At 37.4% G+C, this 14,559-nt stretch overlaps 1 protein-coding gene across 1 annotated transcript in view; it reads right to left on the bottom strand.

The window, feature by feature from the left end:
• LOC127854923 (coiled-coil domain-containing protein 93-like) overlaps positions 1 to 14,559 on the bottom strand; it is a 58,456-nt gene that overhangs the window by 40,361 nt on the left and 3,536 nt on the right. Inside the window, exons 2-4 of the mRNA XM_052390030.1 lie at positions 5,302 to 5,415; positions 4,464 to 4,558; positions 2,518 to 2,629 (exon numbers count right to left, since the gene is read on the bottom strand). Coding sequence (XP_052245990.1) covers positions 2,518 to 2,629; positions 4,464 to 4,558; positions 5,302 to 5,415 — 321 coding nt within the window. The remainder of the gene's footprint in view (positions 1 to 2,517; positions 2,630 to 4,463; positions 4,559 to 5,301; positions 5,416 to 14,559) is intronic.

The raw sequence follows: 14,559 nt of genomic DNA, 5'->3' as shown, positions 1-14,559 counted from the left end.
GCTCGCTTCACCAACCACTGAAACATACAGCCACACTTACTATCTCTATGGCTCGCTTCACAAACCACTGAAACATACAGCCACACTTACTATCTCTATGGCTCGCTTCACCAACCACTGAAACATACAGGCACACTATGTATCTCTATGGCTTGCTTCACCAACCACTGAAACATACAGGCACACTATGTATCTCTATGGCTTGCTTTACCAACCACTGAAACATACAGGCACACTTAGTATCTCTATGGCTTGCTTCACGAACCACTGAAACATACAGCCACACTTACTATCTCTATGGCTCGCTTCACCAACCACTGAAACATACAGCCACACTTACTATCTCTATGGCTCGCTTCACCAACTACTGAAACATACAGGCACACTATGTATCTCTATGGCTTGCTTCACCAACCACTGAAACATACAGGCACACTATGTATCTCTATGGCTCGCTTCACCAACCACTGAAACATACAGGCACACTATGTATCTCTATGGCTCGCTTCACCAACCACTGAAACATACAGCCACACTTAGTATCTCTATGGCTCGCTTCACCAACCACTGAAACATACAGGCACACTATGTATCTCTATGGCTCGCTTCACCAACCACTGAAACATACAGCCACACTGAGTATCTCTATGGCTTGCTTCACCAACCACTGAAACATACAGGCACACTATGTATCTCTATGGCTTGCTTCACCAACCACTGAAACATACAGCCACACTGAGTATCTCTATGGCTCGCTTCACCAACCACTGAAACATACAGTCACACTTAGTATCTCAATGGCTCGCTTCACCAACCACTGAAACATACAGCCACACTGAGTATCTCTATGGCTCGCTTCACCAACCACTGAAACATACAGTCACACTTAGTATCTCTATGGCTCGCTTCACCAACCACTGAAACATACAGCCACACTTAGTATCTCTATGGCTCGCTTCACCAACCACTGAAACATACAGCCACACTTAGTATCTCTATGGCTCGCTTCACCAACCACTGAAACATACAGCCACACTTAGTATCTCTATGGCTTGCTTCACCAACCACTGAAACATACAGCCACACTAAGTATCTTTATGGCTCGCTTCACCAACCACTGAAAAATACAGCCACACTTAGTACCTCAATGGCTCGCTTCACCAACTACTGAAACATACAGCCATACTTAGTATCTCTATGGCTCGCTTCATCAACCACGGAAACATACAGCCACACTTAGTATCTCTATGGCTCGCTTCACCAACCACTGAAACATACAGCCACACTTAGTATCTCTATGGCTTGCTTCACCAACCACTGAAACATACAGGCACACTATGTATCTCTATGGCTCGCTTCACGAACCACTGAAACATACAGCCACACTATGTATCTCTATGGCTTGCTTCACGAACCACTGAAACATACAGCCACACTTAGTATCTCTATGGCTCGCTTCACGAACCACTGAAACATACAGCCACACTTAGTATCTCTATGGCTTGCTTCACCAACCACTGAAACATACAGGCACACTATGTATCTCTATGGCTCGCTTCACGAACCACTGAAACATACAGCCACACTTAGTATCTCTATGGCTCGCTTCACGAACCACTGAAACATACAGCCACACTTAGTATCTCTATGGCTTGCTTCACGAACCACTGAAACATACAGCCACACTTAGTATCTCTATGGCTCGCTTCACGAACCACTGAAACATACAGCCACACTTAGTATCTCTATGGCTTGCTTCACGAACCACTGAAACATACAGCCACACTTAGTATCTCTATGGCTTGCTTCACGAACCACTGAAACATACAGCCACACTTAGTAAGCATTGAGGGCAAAAATGGTGTATCAGATTAAAAGTGTCACAGAGATATGACCGTTTCACGCTAAACCCTTTTTAGGCTTTAAAGGAACTGGGCCATGTCTTATCAAAGACCTAGCGACAAATTTAAGCTATACCTGCATTTGTCAAAAACAAAATGTGATTAATTTGTTTGATAAAAAGGAATATATTTAATGAAGTTAAATAATCAAATAGGTTGGTGTTTAGTTATGATGCTGCAACAATTGTAGTGTTGTAATTAAATTAAACTTTATTATTTTATGATTTTTCATAACACTGGTGCCTGGTTCACAGATACTTTTGATTTCATATTGAAGTGTCAAATAGTATAAAATTATTTATCCCTTTTCCCCTCCAGCAAAGTGAAAATGGCTTTATGCAACCATCATAAAACCAGGACATCGTGAGATAAACTCGCAGGCTGTTCAGATTTTATGCTGTTTGCTTCTCATCAGTATCTTACAATTGGAAATTAAGCCTTTCAGACTTGAATCTATAAGGAAAGGTCTATATTTTAGTTTGATTTCCCAGGGGATAATCAATTGGTAAAAATGCATATCTGGCCCGTACAGCGTTAATTTCAGTCTTTGTCAGGCATACCTGTACCACAGGATATATGTGAATGAAGTGGAGACCCTGGATCTGGTCAGACATACCTGAACCACAGGGTATATGTGAATGAAGTCGAGACCCTGGATCTGGTGGGGCTCAATCCTGTGTGGACACTTCATGCGGGGAAGCACAGCCACAATCTTCTCTGTCAGAGCTCTGCAACACGGAGTATACAGAGGCTTTTATCAAGAACCTGAGGCGTGTAAACCAACCTTTAAAAAACAAATTAGGAATACACAACTATTTTTTTTATTTAATAAAAATACATATAAAGTCCCCTACTACTGTGAGAAAGCATGTATCTAATTAAACCAAAATCTTGAGAAAGTACATACCAAATGTTCACAACTTGCAAAGTAACTGTCTCTTCTATTTATGGCCGCAAAAAAACAACATAAGCTTTCTAAACATCATCTCACATTCACAACATAAAACAAGAGATGTGTTTGTCAGAAACACAAGCCACCTATTGGGCCGCTTTGAAATAAAATTTCAATATATAATTTGGCAGGTTTAGAAATTATCTCCCTTTTAAAGCTTATTCCATCCCTTGGATTGTTTTGTTTTTTACTTTTGACCTTGAAGGATGACCTTGATCTTGACCTTTCACCACTCAAAATGTGCAGCTTCATGAGATACACATGCATGCCAAATATCAAGTTGCTATCTTCAATATTCAAAAAGTTATGACCAAACTTTAACGAAGGTTAAAGTTTCAGGAAAGAACAATATATGTGTTTGTCAGAAACACAATGCCCCCTAATGCGCCTCTTTAAAAAATTTTTTACCTTTGACCTTGAAGGATGACCTTGACCTTTCAACACTCAAAATGTGCAGCTCCATGAGATACACATGCATGCCAAATATCAAGTTGCTATGTTCAATATTTCAAAAGTTATCGCAAAACTTTAACCAAGGTTAAAGTTTTGGGACAGAATGAAGGAATGACAGACAGACAGGCCAAAAACAATATGCCCCGATCATTCGATCCAGGGGCATAAAAATACAATAATATTTGACCTTTGACCTTGAATGATGATCTTGACCATGACCTTTCACCACTCAAAATGTCCAGCTCCATGAGATACACATGCATGCCAAATATGAAGTTGCTATCTTCAATATTGTAAAAGTTATCAAACTTTAACCAAGGTTAAAGTTTTGGGACAGAATGACAGACAGACAGACAGACAGGCCAAAAACAATATGCCCCGATCATTCGATCCAGGGGCATAAAAATACAATAATATTTGACCTTTGACCTTGAATGATGATCTTGACCATGACCTTTCACCACTCAAAATGTCCAGCTCCATGAGATACACATGCATGCCAAATATGAAGTTGCTATCTTCAATATTGTAAAAGTTATCAAACTTTAACCAAGGTTAAAGTTTTGGGACAGAATGACAGACAGACAGATAGACAGACGGACAGGCCAAAATTATATACCCCCGATCGGGGGCATAAAAATTGGTAAACAACATCAACAAGAACAGTACAAATCAGGAATCTACCATTCAATGCAATTTAGAAGGTATTGTGGTACTTACATTCTTCAGAACACAATTAAAATATTTTATGACAGCCATTTTTTTTGCCCAATTGGGAAAAGTACCAGTACTAGCCCCATTGGCAAAAAATAAGCGTGAAACCCCCTGAAATTGGCATTGTGAAGTCTTCATATTGGGAAGTGTATTTGATTTTTTGCTCTAAAATACTTTAAAATTGATAACTAAGTGGTGTCAAGTTGTCAATACATGTATAAGATTTACTTAGGTTCAAGCCATAGAGCTGCATATGGAAATTGACTAGACTAAATGTTGCATTTTATTTATTTAAAAAATAATAAAAATTGAAACATTCAATTGGGAAATTTGTAGTTTTTTTCTAATTGGGAAAGTGCTGTTTTACGGTTCTTTATAAAAAAGCTTAAAAAAAACGCAGTATGAGCATTTAAGTCTTGATAGTAAAAGAAAAGTGTACCAACATTTTCTGCCCAATTGTGGAGTTTTCTTGAAAGAGGAGATCCACATCAATGTCCACATTACATGTGGTGATACACCATGTCATGCCTCCAACAACCTGAAGCATTGACCAGGAATAAATACAAGTTCCAAATCAATTACTTGATTTAAATAGCTTGCAAATGTTAAATGATTCTACTCATTAAATGACCACATTGTTTGGGTCTAATTTTGGCTCATTTAAATATTATTGCAACAAATTAGACTGTCAGACAGTTCTGGATTTGAAATTGAGATGCTTTAATTGACACTATTTTCCACTGCTCAGTGTATTGCTCTACATAAAAACTAAACGCATGGTTTGTCCAGTTTGCCAAGAAAGACCAATATGGAAAAAAACACTGAATGTGTATACAAAATAAATTCAGTTATGCTGCATTTATATGAAGATTCCAGCACTTCAACCATATCAATTTTCTAGACTCACTGCTCTTGGGACAAATTTTGAATGAGAGATGCATTTTCCAACTATTCATTTATTACTGAAAAAAATTGGAGTGGTCTGTCTAGGCGGAAAATTGGACAACCATGAGATAACTCCAGGTAAGTTTGGAGATCACCTACCAAACTCACATGCCTCGTCGCATGCACCAGAGAACATCACAAGGTTTGCCTGTGAAAGAAGGGACTGTACCTACTAATGCCCTTACTGGAAAGCAAAAAAAGCTCACCTTGTCAAAAGGAGACAAGCCCTTAATCCTGGCCCAGAAATAGCCTGCAGCCAGCAGTAGCTCACCTTGTCAAAAGGAGACAAGCCCTTAATCCTGGCCCGGAAATATCCTGCAGCCAGCAGTAGCTCACCTTGTCAAAAGGAGACAAGCCCTTAATCCTGGCCCGGAAATAGCCTGCAGCCAGCAGTAGCTCAATGGTCTGCAGCAACTTTACATTCTGTTCCTCATCTTCACGAACATCAAACTGAAAGAAACAAGCAAATTCGTAGAATTGATATCCCCCGCAACATATGCTTTGTTTGAGGATGGGTGCAAATCGGACGGATGAACATACTGACAGATGGACGGACGGAGGACAATAACTCAAAACTAAGACAGAGAAAGGTTCTTGAGCCTTCAAAATTTATTTAGGTGAATTAATATGTCGTGCGTTTTCCACAAAAACATTCGGGGATATATACTCATACCAAGTTTCAATTTAATCCGCCAAAGCACTTCCAAGATATGGCTCCTGACACAAAAGTGCCTATAGTAAAAAGCATTTTTTCAAGATACAAAGGGCCATAACTCTGTTTTTAACAGATGGTGTACAATGCCATTTGGTTTGAATCATCCTCTTATGCATATATATACTCATACGAAGTTTCAATGAAATACGCCAAAGCACTTTCAAGATATGGCTCCAGACACAAAAGTGACGGACGGACAGCCGGACACCGCCAAAACAATATCCCTCCGCCTCTGGCGGGGGATATATACTCATACCAAGTTTCAATGAAATCCGCCAAAGCACTTCCAAGATATGGCTCTGGACACAAAAGTGCCTATAGTAAAAAGCATTTTTTCAAGATACACAGGGCCATAACTCTGTTTTTAACAGATGGTATACAATGCCATTTGGCGTGCATCATGCTCTTATGCATATATATACTCATACCAAGTTTCAATGAAATCCGCCAAAGCAATTCCAAGATATGGCTCCGGATACAAAAGTGCCTATAGTAAAAAGCATTTTTTCAAGATACAAAGGGCCATAACTCTGTTTTTAACAGATGGTGTACAATGCCATTTGGCGTGCATGATCTTCTTATGCATATATATATATATACTCATACCAAGTTTTAATGAAATCCGCCAAAGCACTTCCAAGATATGGCTCCGGACACAAAAGTGCCTATAGAAAAAAGCATTTTTTCAAGATACAAAGGGCCATAACTCTGTTTTTAACAGATGGTGTACAATGCCATTTTGTGTGCATCATCCTCTTATGCGTATATATAATCATACGAAGTTTCAATGAAATCCGCCAAAGCACTTCCAAGATATGGCTCTGGACACAAAAGTGCCGGCCCTACGGACGGATGGACGGACAGCCGGACGGACGGACAACGCCAAAACAATATCCCTTCGCCTCTGGCGGGGGATAACAAACAACAAGATAACTTGTTAATTTAGCTATCTGAATTTGAAAGGCAATGCATATTTATGAAAGTACATTTTTTATCTTCTTGATTATTTAAAAAAACATAGGAATATGGGCAAAATGAAACTCCAGAAATTACATTACCTGTGCATAAGTTATTTTAACCATCCATCAGTCTTTTATTGAAGTTTAGCGACAATATAAGACAAAATATTCAACACAACATTAAACATAAAACTGATTGGTCACCACCTTGAAAAGTCTCTGTCAAGCATTGACTAGGGAAACAAACAGACTAGTTTACTCTCTTTTTTAAGTAATGTATCAATTTATTAGCAACACTACATGTATATATATATATAGAGAGAGAGAGAGAGACAAAAAAAAGATTCAAACCTGGGTCATGTCATGGGAAAACCAAACACTAAACCTCTACCAAACAGAGGCATTGTATTAAACAAGAGGCCCCAAAGGGCCCTGGGTCGCTCACCTGAGAGACTTAGATGGAAAGAAACAAAGATTAAAACTCTTCAGCAAATATTTTAACTTATTAGTATGACAAAACTGACTTTAAAAATAAGGTGTTCCAAAGTATTCACAATAGGCCTATATAGAAAATTACCCCACCCACCCTGGTGGCCATGTTTTTAATACCCAGATTTCTTTAAATATATATATCAGGAAAATGCTTCTTACAAACATATAGAGAAAACTGCCCCATCCCCTGGCGGCAATGCCCCATCCCCCCGGAGGTCATGTTACTAGATGGATCAAAACCATTTTTAAACTCAACCGTCGTATCCAGGAAACAAGGGTTGTTAACGTTGTTTTATGAAAAGAAATGGTTTGCTGTTTCTGCAGATATATACATATATGGGCTATCAGTAGTTTTGGATAAAAGTAATATGAGGACAGTAATATAATAATGAGCATCAGCAAAAGAAAATGGAAGTACATTTTTCAACAAATTGTTGTCCAAATTTGAGATCATGAGATAAGCATCTCAGCATCTTATAGGGGATGACTGTTTACAATCTGTTTAGCAAGAACACTTTTAGATACTGAAAACAACCATATTTGTTAAAGAGATTGTGTTTTTGTAAAATAGCTTTTGCATAATTAAATAAAATATGTTGAATTGTTATCATATATCAAAGTCAGTTATAAAAAAGTCAATGAGTATGAGAATATGTACAGCTTCTAGAAATTCAATATTGATCTTCTTTTATAGAACAAAACATCACTTGATCTTTCTTATTGTTTTAAATGTGTGCAAATATAGAAGTAAACACACACAAGACATTTGAAAATGTATCATATCAAAACAACTATCAAACTATTTGTAATTTAAATGCACAAAAAATCTGTAGCATAAATACATTATTTTTGCAAAAACAAATGCAAATCAACTTTTCTTCAAACAGCTGTTTTTGCTCCTTAAAAGATGTGATAAGTTGTTGTTGTTTTACTACCAAATTGTTCACATTTTTGACAAAGTGTTTTTAAACAACTGGAACAATTTTAGGACTCACCTTGCATTGATATTTCCAATTGAAACAACAATAAAACCTGCTAAAATCACAAATCTTTCATAATCACACACAAACTACTGACTAACTGAAAAGTGTAGGGGTAAAACATTTCAAGTTGTAATGTCTTATCTATCTTATGAATGGTTTCCAACTGATATCAACACAAAGGTCTTTGAGTGTTACACAATTACCACCTGGCAACAATGAAAGCACAGGTATAAATGAGTTTTATAGAGAGTAGCCTAGGATATGTGAATTAAAAAGTCAAATAAGATTAATATGTAACACTTCTTGTTGTTTTATTGGTTTTACCACTATGTTAAATTTCTGCAAAGATATAGATAACAATCATAAGTAATAGCACGGACTCTAGATTACACGGATATGAAACGGGACCGTTACGCCAAATATCTTGTTGTGTCTAAGTCACGTGACCGTGTCGTATCTGTCGATCTTTTATCGAAGCGCCGATGTTATACATTTGATGTACCCACTCACGTATTTTGTTAAATTATAGTTTCATTTCTAGGCCGATTTTGACAAATTATATATCATTAGAAAGCTTACGTAATGTAGTTTTCAGATATATAAATATATATTAAGTTTTTCTTCTGATTTTGGCAGCTCGGCGAGTAATAACTTTAACTTTTGCAAATATCATACCGTTTTGGAGTTTTAGAATCTAGATTTACGGTTGACATGTTCGTACTTTATACCGATTTGTAGCGTTTATATTTGGAGTTCAGTTTTAAAAATAACATCTTGCTTAGGAGAATAGAATTCTGTATATGATAGAAAAAAAATTGGTTTAAAAATGAAAGCAAGTAAGGAATGAAGGCGGAAATAAGTAGTATTGACTCTAGTCAATATACACTCCGTGGTAATAGCAATAATTAATTTGAGTAATGCAATAATTATAATTACATATTTGGGTTGTGGCTAATGTTTCTGAATCCATTACCAGAATCATCATAATCATCATCATTATCATCATCATCATCATCATTGTGCACCAACATCCGCATTACAACTAGAGTGTTAACATGGTTTTAATATAGTCATATTATGAAAACTGTCCCTACCCTGGCGACCATGTTTTTCAACAAACTGTAACCATTTTCGAACACAGCCAAGCTATCAATATAACAAATCTTCGGACCAAGTTCCATGAATATTGGGCTATAAATGTTATTTCTAGAGTGTTAACAAGGTTTCACTATAGCCATATAAGCAAAGCTGCCCTGCCCCCTGGCGACCATATTTTTCAACAGACCAAAACTATTTTCAAACTCAGCCTAACTATCATAACAAGAGCACTGCCTTGCGGGTGCAGACCGCTCATCTATTTTCTTTTTAAAGGTGAAGGGACTCTCATTTTCAATCACAAAGGAGGGAGGGGTGGAGTGATGAGGGGTGCATTGTGTGGGGGTGTGGACATTTATTACATTATTATCTTCCAAAAATGAGAAAAAAAAATCGGGGTTGGGGGGGGGGTGGGGGGTGGGGGGTGGGCGGGTGGGGGGGGGGGGGGGTTCTTGGGTGCGATGGTTGGACAGTATTTCAATCATAAAATAATAAAAATAAATATTTGTGTTTCTTAACCGTTTCAAAAAAAAAATGGGGGGAGGGGGTGGGGTGGGTATAGTGTGAGGGTGTGGTGGTCATTTGTGAGATGATCTTAAAACAAAAAAACAAAAATTAGGGGGGGGGGGGATTCGGGTGGGGGGAGGGGGGGGTGGGGGGGGATTCTTGGGTGTGATGGTTGGACGGTATTTCAAACATGAAAATAATCAAAATAAATAGTTTTGTTTTTTAACCGTTTTAAAAAAAAAATTGGGGGAGGGGGTGGGGTGGGGGCTGGGGGTATAGTGTGAGGGTGTGGTGGTCATTTGTGAGATGATCTTAAAACAAAAAAAAACAAAAAATAGGGGGGGGATTCGGGGGGGGATTCGGGGGGGGGGATTCGGGGGGGAAGGGGGGGGGGCACGGGCGATGGTTTGGGTGGAGTCTATTGTGGTATGTCAGTTAAGAGTAGTTTTGTCAAAGTATCAATCAAATCTAATCATAAATAAAGAAGTTATGGCAATTTTAGCAAAATTTAATAATTTGACCTTGAGAGTCAAGGTCATTCAAAGGTCAAGGTAAAATTCAACTTGCCAGGTACAGTAACCTCATGATAGCATGAAAGTATTTGAAGTTTGAAAGCAATAGCCTTGATACTTAAGAAGTAAAGTGGATCGAAACACAAAATTTAAGTAAAAAAAGGGCCATAATTCCGTAAAAATGACATCCAGAGTTATGCAACTTGTCCTTTTACTGTACCCTTCTGATAGTTTGCGAGTGTTCCAAGTATGAAAGCAATATCTATGACAGTGCTCCAGCTAGGCCTCAATCGAAGGGCGCAGCGCCCTGCCCTCCCGAACCTCCGCCCTGCCCCCCCGAACCTCCGCCCTGCCCCCACCCCCCCCTAAAAAAAAAAAAAAAAAATATATTTTTTTTTTTTTACATATGATAATTCCTAAATCTCTTATTACATTGTAATTAGTTTAATCCTCATTGTAGACATTATATTTGAATGGTTTAAAATAATGGAAATAATACAATTATTTATAACATATAGATGAACATGCAATAGAAAGCATTCCAGAAACACCCGCGCGCTCGAACGTGCCCTTTTCACAAAATACTGCGCGTCGAAAGTGCCCTTTTCACAAAATACTGCGCGTCGAAAGTGCCCTTTTGACAAAAAAGCCCCCTGCCCTTTTCAAATCCTAGCTGGAGCACTGTATGATACTTGAGGGGTAAAGTGGACCAAAACACAAAACTTAACCAAACTTTCAATTTTCTAAGTATAAAGGGCCCATAATTCCGTCCAAATGCCAGTCAGAGTTACATTACTTTGCCTGCACAGTCACCTTACGATAGTTAATAAGTGTTGCAAGTATGAAAGCAATAGCTTTGATACTGTAGGAATAAAGTGGACCTAAACACAAAACATAACCAAATTTTCAATTTTCTAAGTATAAAAAGGGCACATAATTCTGTCAAAATGCCAGTCAGAGTTACATTACTTTGCCTGCACAGTCCCCTTATGATAGTTAGTAAGTGTTGCAAGTATGAAAGCAATAGCTTTGATACTTAAGGAATAAAATGGACCTAAACACAAAACTTAACAAAAAATTTCAATTTACTAAGTATAAAAAGGGCACATAATTCTGTCAAAATGCACGCCAGAGTTATCAAACTTTGCCTGCCCAGTCCCCTCATGATAGTAAGTAAGTGTACCAAGTTTGAATGCAATAGCATTGATACTTTCTGAGAAAAGTGGACCTAAACGCAAAACTTAACCGGACGCCGACGCCGACGCCAAGGTGATGACAATAGCTCATTTTTTTTTTTCAAAAAATAGATGAGCTAAAAACAAATGTTCAAACCAAGTTTCATGAAGATTGGACAATAAATGTGAATGTGTATAGGGACCATTATCTTTTTTTGATTTCGACCAAATATTGGTACTTAAACACATATGATATACTGGACAATTCTTCAGAGTAACAGTATAAGGTCATATAAAGTCATAAGGCTTTGTTACACGAAGTTCATGACAGGTTATAATACTTAATTTAATTGATACAAATGATCCATGAAATGTCAAATTCGCTTATTTTATGTGTGTGTATTTAGAGGTTTCTAAAGTACTTCTGCACCTGAGGCTGTATTATGTGTGGACCGGGAGTGTGTTCCTGCACTCTTACCAAATTAATTTACTAGGCTCAGTAAAGTTGGAGTGATATTTGAACTACAGTCAAACCTGAATTCAGTGGTCAGTCAAGGGAAATGACCAAAGTGACCGTTGTCCACAGGTGACCGTTGAATTCGGATCACAATTTTAAGATGATTGGTCAGTTGGTAGTATTTCTACGTCGTTACTCCACCCAGTGGTTTGCAAACAGTGTAAAACAAATGTTCATTGCCGTTAACTAAGCATAATAACAGAATTTACTTCCATTGAATAATACAGAATAATACCTTATAGATTGATTTAATTTCATATTGTTAAACTAAAGCAATGACTTTATCAACACTAGTATAATTGTTTACTCATGCATCTCGTTCATTCAGAAAATAAAGCTTGTCACATGCCATTGACGTAACGTCATGTCCGTACAATTCTAAAAAGCGGATTCGCTGTCATAAACCGATAGTGCGGTCTAACTGTACCGTTCTCATTCAAAGAAAAAGACGCACAATTTTGTTAAAATTCATTCGTTCGCAAACATCACACATACAGCATTTTCATTCAACAACCTCATTTAAAATACAAACATTTATTCATTCTTTATAACAAAAAACAACATAGCACATCATGCACAAAAAAGAAGATAACTTATCACGCAAAAAACTTCAAAACACATACAACCATTATCACTCGTAACAATCAAAACAATTCACTCCACCCTAAAAAACTCGCTAATTTTCTTTTGAATACTAGAACACTTGACCCAGTGCGCAAAGAATTCGTCTTGAAATTTCATGACGGAGTCAAGCATTACCTGGTTATTCTTTGACAAAGCAACGTTCTTAAAGTGATCGATGTACTGGCACGTTCTGCTGATGGAGCAGACGGTGCTGGATGGTGGAAGTGCAGAGTACTTATTAGCGGTCATTTAATTAGCGATGATTACTTTAAACGTGTCAAAAACGCTGGCATATTTTCTTTTGAAGATACCCCCATAATTATCCCCGGAAAACAAACCTTCTCAACACCTTATTATTTGTTTACTTGTAGCGGGCCGCTTTTATTATATCAAAGGCAATTACCGCTATCAGCTGCTTTAACCGCAAAATAGACGGACAAATGATGTGCTGTGTTTTAATTTTCGCGACTCGAGACGACTGATGCTTGACCGTTGATTTCAGTTCAAACATGAATTTCGGAGTAGTATATAGTGGAAGTTGGCCGTTATGGACAGGTGGCCGTTATTTTCAAGTGTAATATAGAGTGTTTTTCGTCGGGGGGATTCCAGACTGACCGTTGTCTGCAGGTGGCCGTTAATTTCAGGTGGCTGTTAGGTCAGTTTCGACTGTATACAGGGCTCGACATTAAAGGTAGTCCGACTGTCCGGGACAACCAAATTGTTAGTCCGGACAAGTAAATACAGAATTTGCTAGTCTGACGGGACAAGTGGTCATTGTAATTGTATAACTTAGAAAAAATGCCTTTAAAGCCATTATTTCTGTGGAGATATCACTCAACTTTTCCGAGTATATTTTGTATATGTTTAATCGTCGAAGCCCGAGATATTCCGATAGTTCCATGTGATACATGTACTACACTGTACTGTTAACAAGGGAAGCAACCCTTAACATTTTTTCTTTGCCATTTTACAACACCGGTACACACCGATCTTACAGACAATTAACGTAGTGACGTCCTCTCTATGCAGGTTTTTTTTTCCACTTTTTGGGAAGATAGCCCATGGCTTTGGAATTGGGAATTTTATCTGTATTTTCATGAAATTGGGAAAATAAATTCATTAGCCTTTTTTTCCACACGAAAAGTCCACTGATTAGGGAAATACTAAATTTGATTTAACTCTTCATAATCATTAAAATTAAAAGAAAAAAAATCATATAATACTTTGTTAGATGTAATTGAATTAAAATTGAGATAAAATACACATAAGACTTCTTTCTAAAAAAAAAAAAAAAAAAAAAATATTTTTTTTTTTTTTTAAATTGGGAATTTTTTGCCACATTTTGGGAAAAAAGTATACTTTTTGGGATTGGGAACATAGCCGAATTTCGGCTATAAAATCGGGCAAAAAAAAACCCTGCTATGGATAGAATGATTTTGTTTTTTTTAAATATCAGTTTAGTACTGTACATATACATCACTTTTAACATTTTCTGTCTGATGTTAGCAACACACAAGTTTTTGTCAGGAATTATGGCTTTGTATAATGTTTAAAGATCAATAATCTTGAGTTTTCCTGTTATTCTAGTCAGTTCTTTTTGTATTGAAATTGCCTAAAATTATGTTTACATGTATTTTGAACGATTCAAGTCTTTATGATTTGAGCATTTTGTATTATTTCATTATTTTGCAAAGTACTGAGCAGAATAAGATATAATGGTCAGGACAAGTTGCTTTTTGGTCAGGACAAATAAAATCATGGTCTACTTGTCCAACTGGAAAAGTGGCTTCAAAAGTTAATGTCAAGCCCTGCTGTATAGCTGCAATTTCCTTTCAATTAGTTGTTTCTTAAAACTTATTACATATGAGATTGGTCTTGTGTTGTGGTGGCAGTCAGAGTACCCACCACCAACCACACTCAGATCATGCTATGATAGCGTATCTGATCGCCAAAATCGCCAAAGGCGATTGAATCTTTCAGCTGGCGATTAAAGTCTAAAATGTGAATGAAAATGG

The sequence above is a fragment of the Dreissena polymorpha genome, chromosome 13 (assembly GCF_020536995.1).
Source record: "Dreissena polymorpha isolate Duluth1 chromosome 13, UMN_Dpol_1.0, whole genome shotgun sequence".
Lineage (NCBI taxonomy): Eukaryota > Metazoa > Mollusca > Bivalvia > Myida > Dreissenidae > Dreissena > Dreissena polymorpha.
The sequence above is the reverse complement of the archived record's forward strand: the minus strand, read 5'-3'. Positions and strand labels throughout refer to the sequence as shown.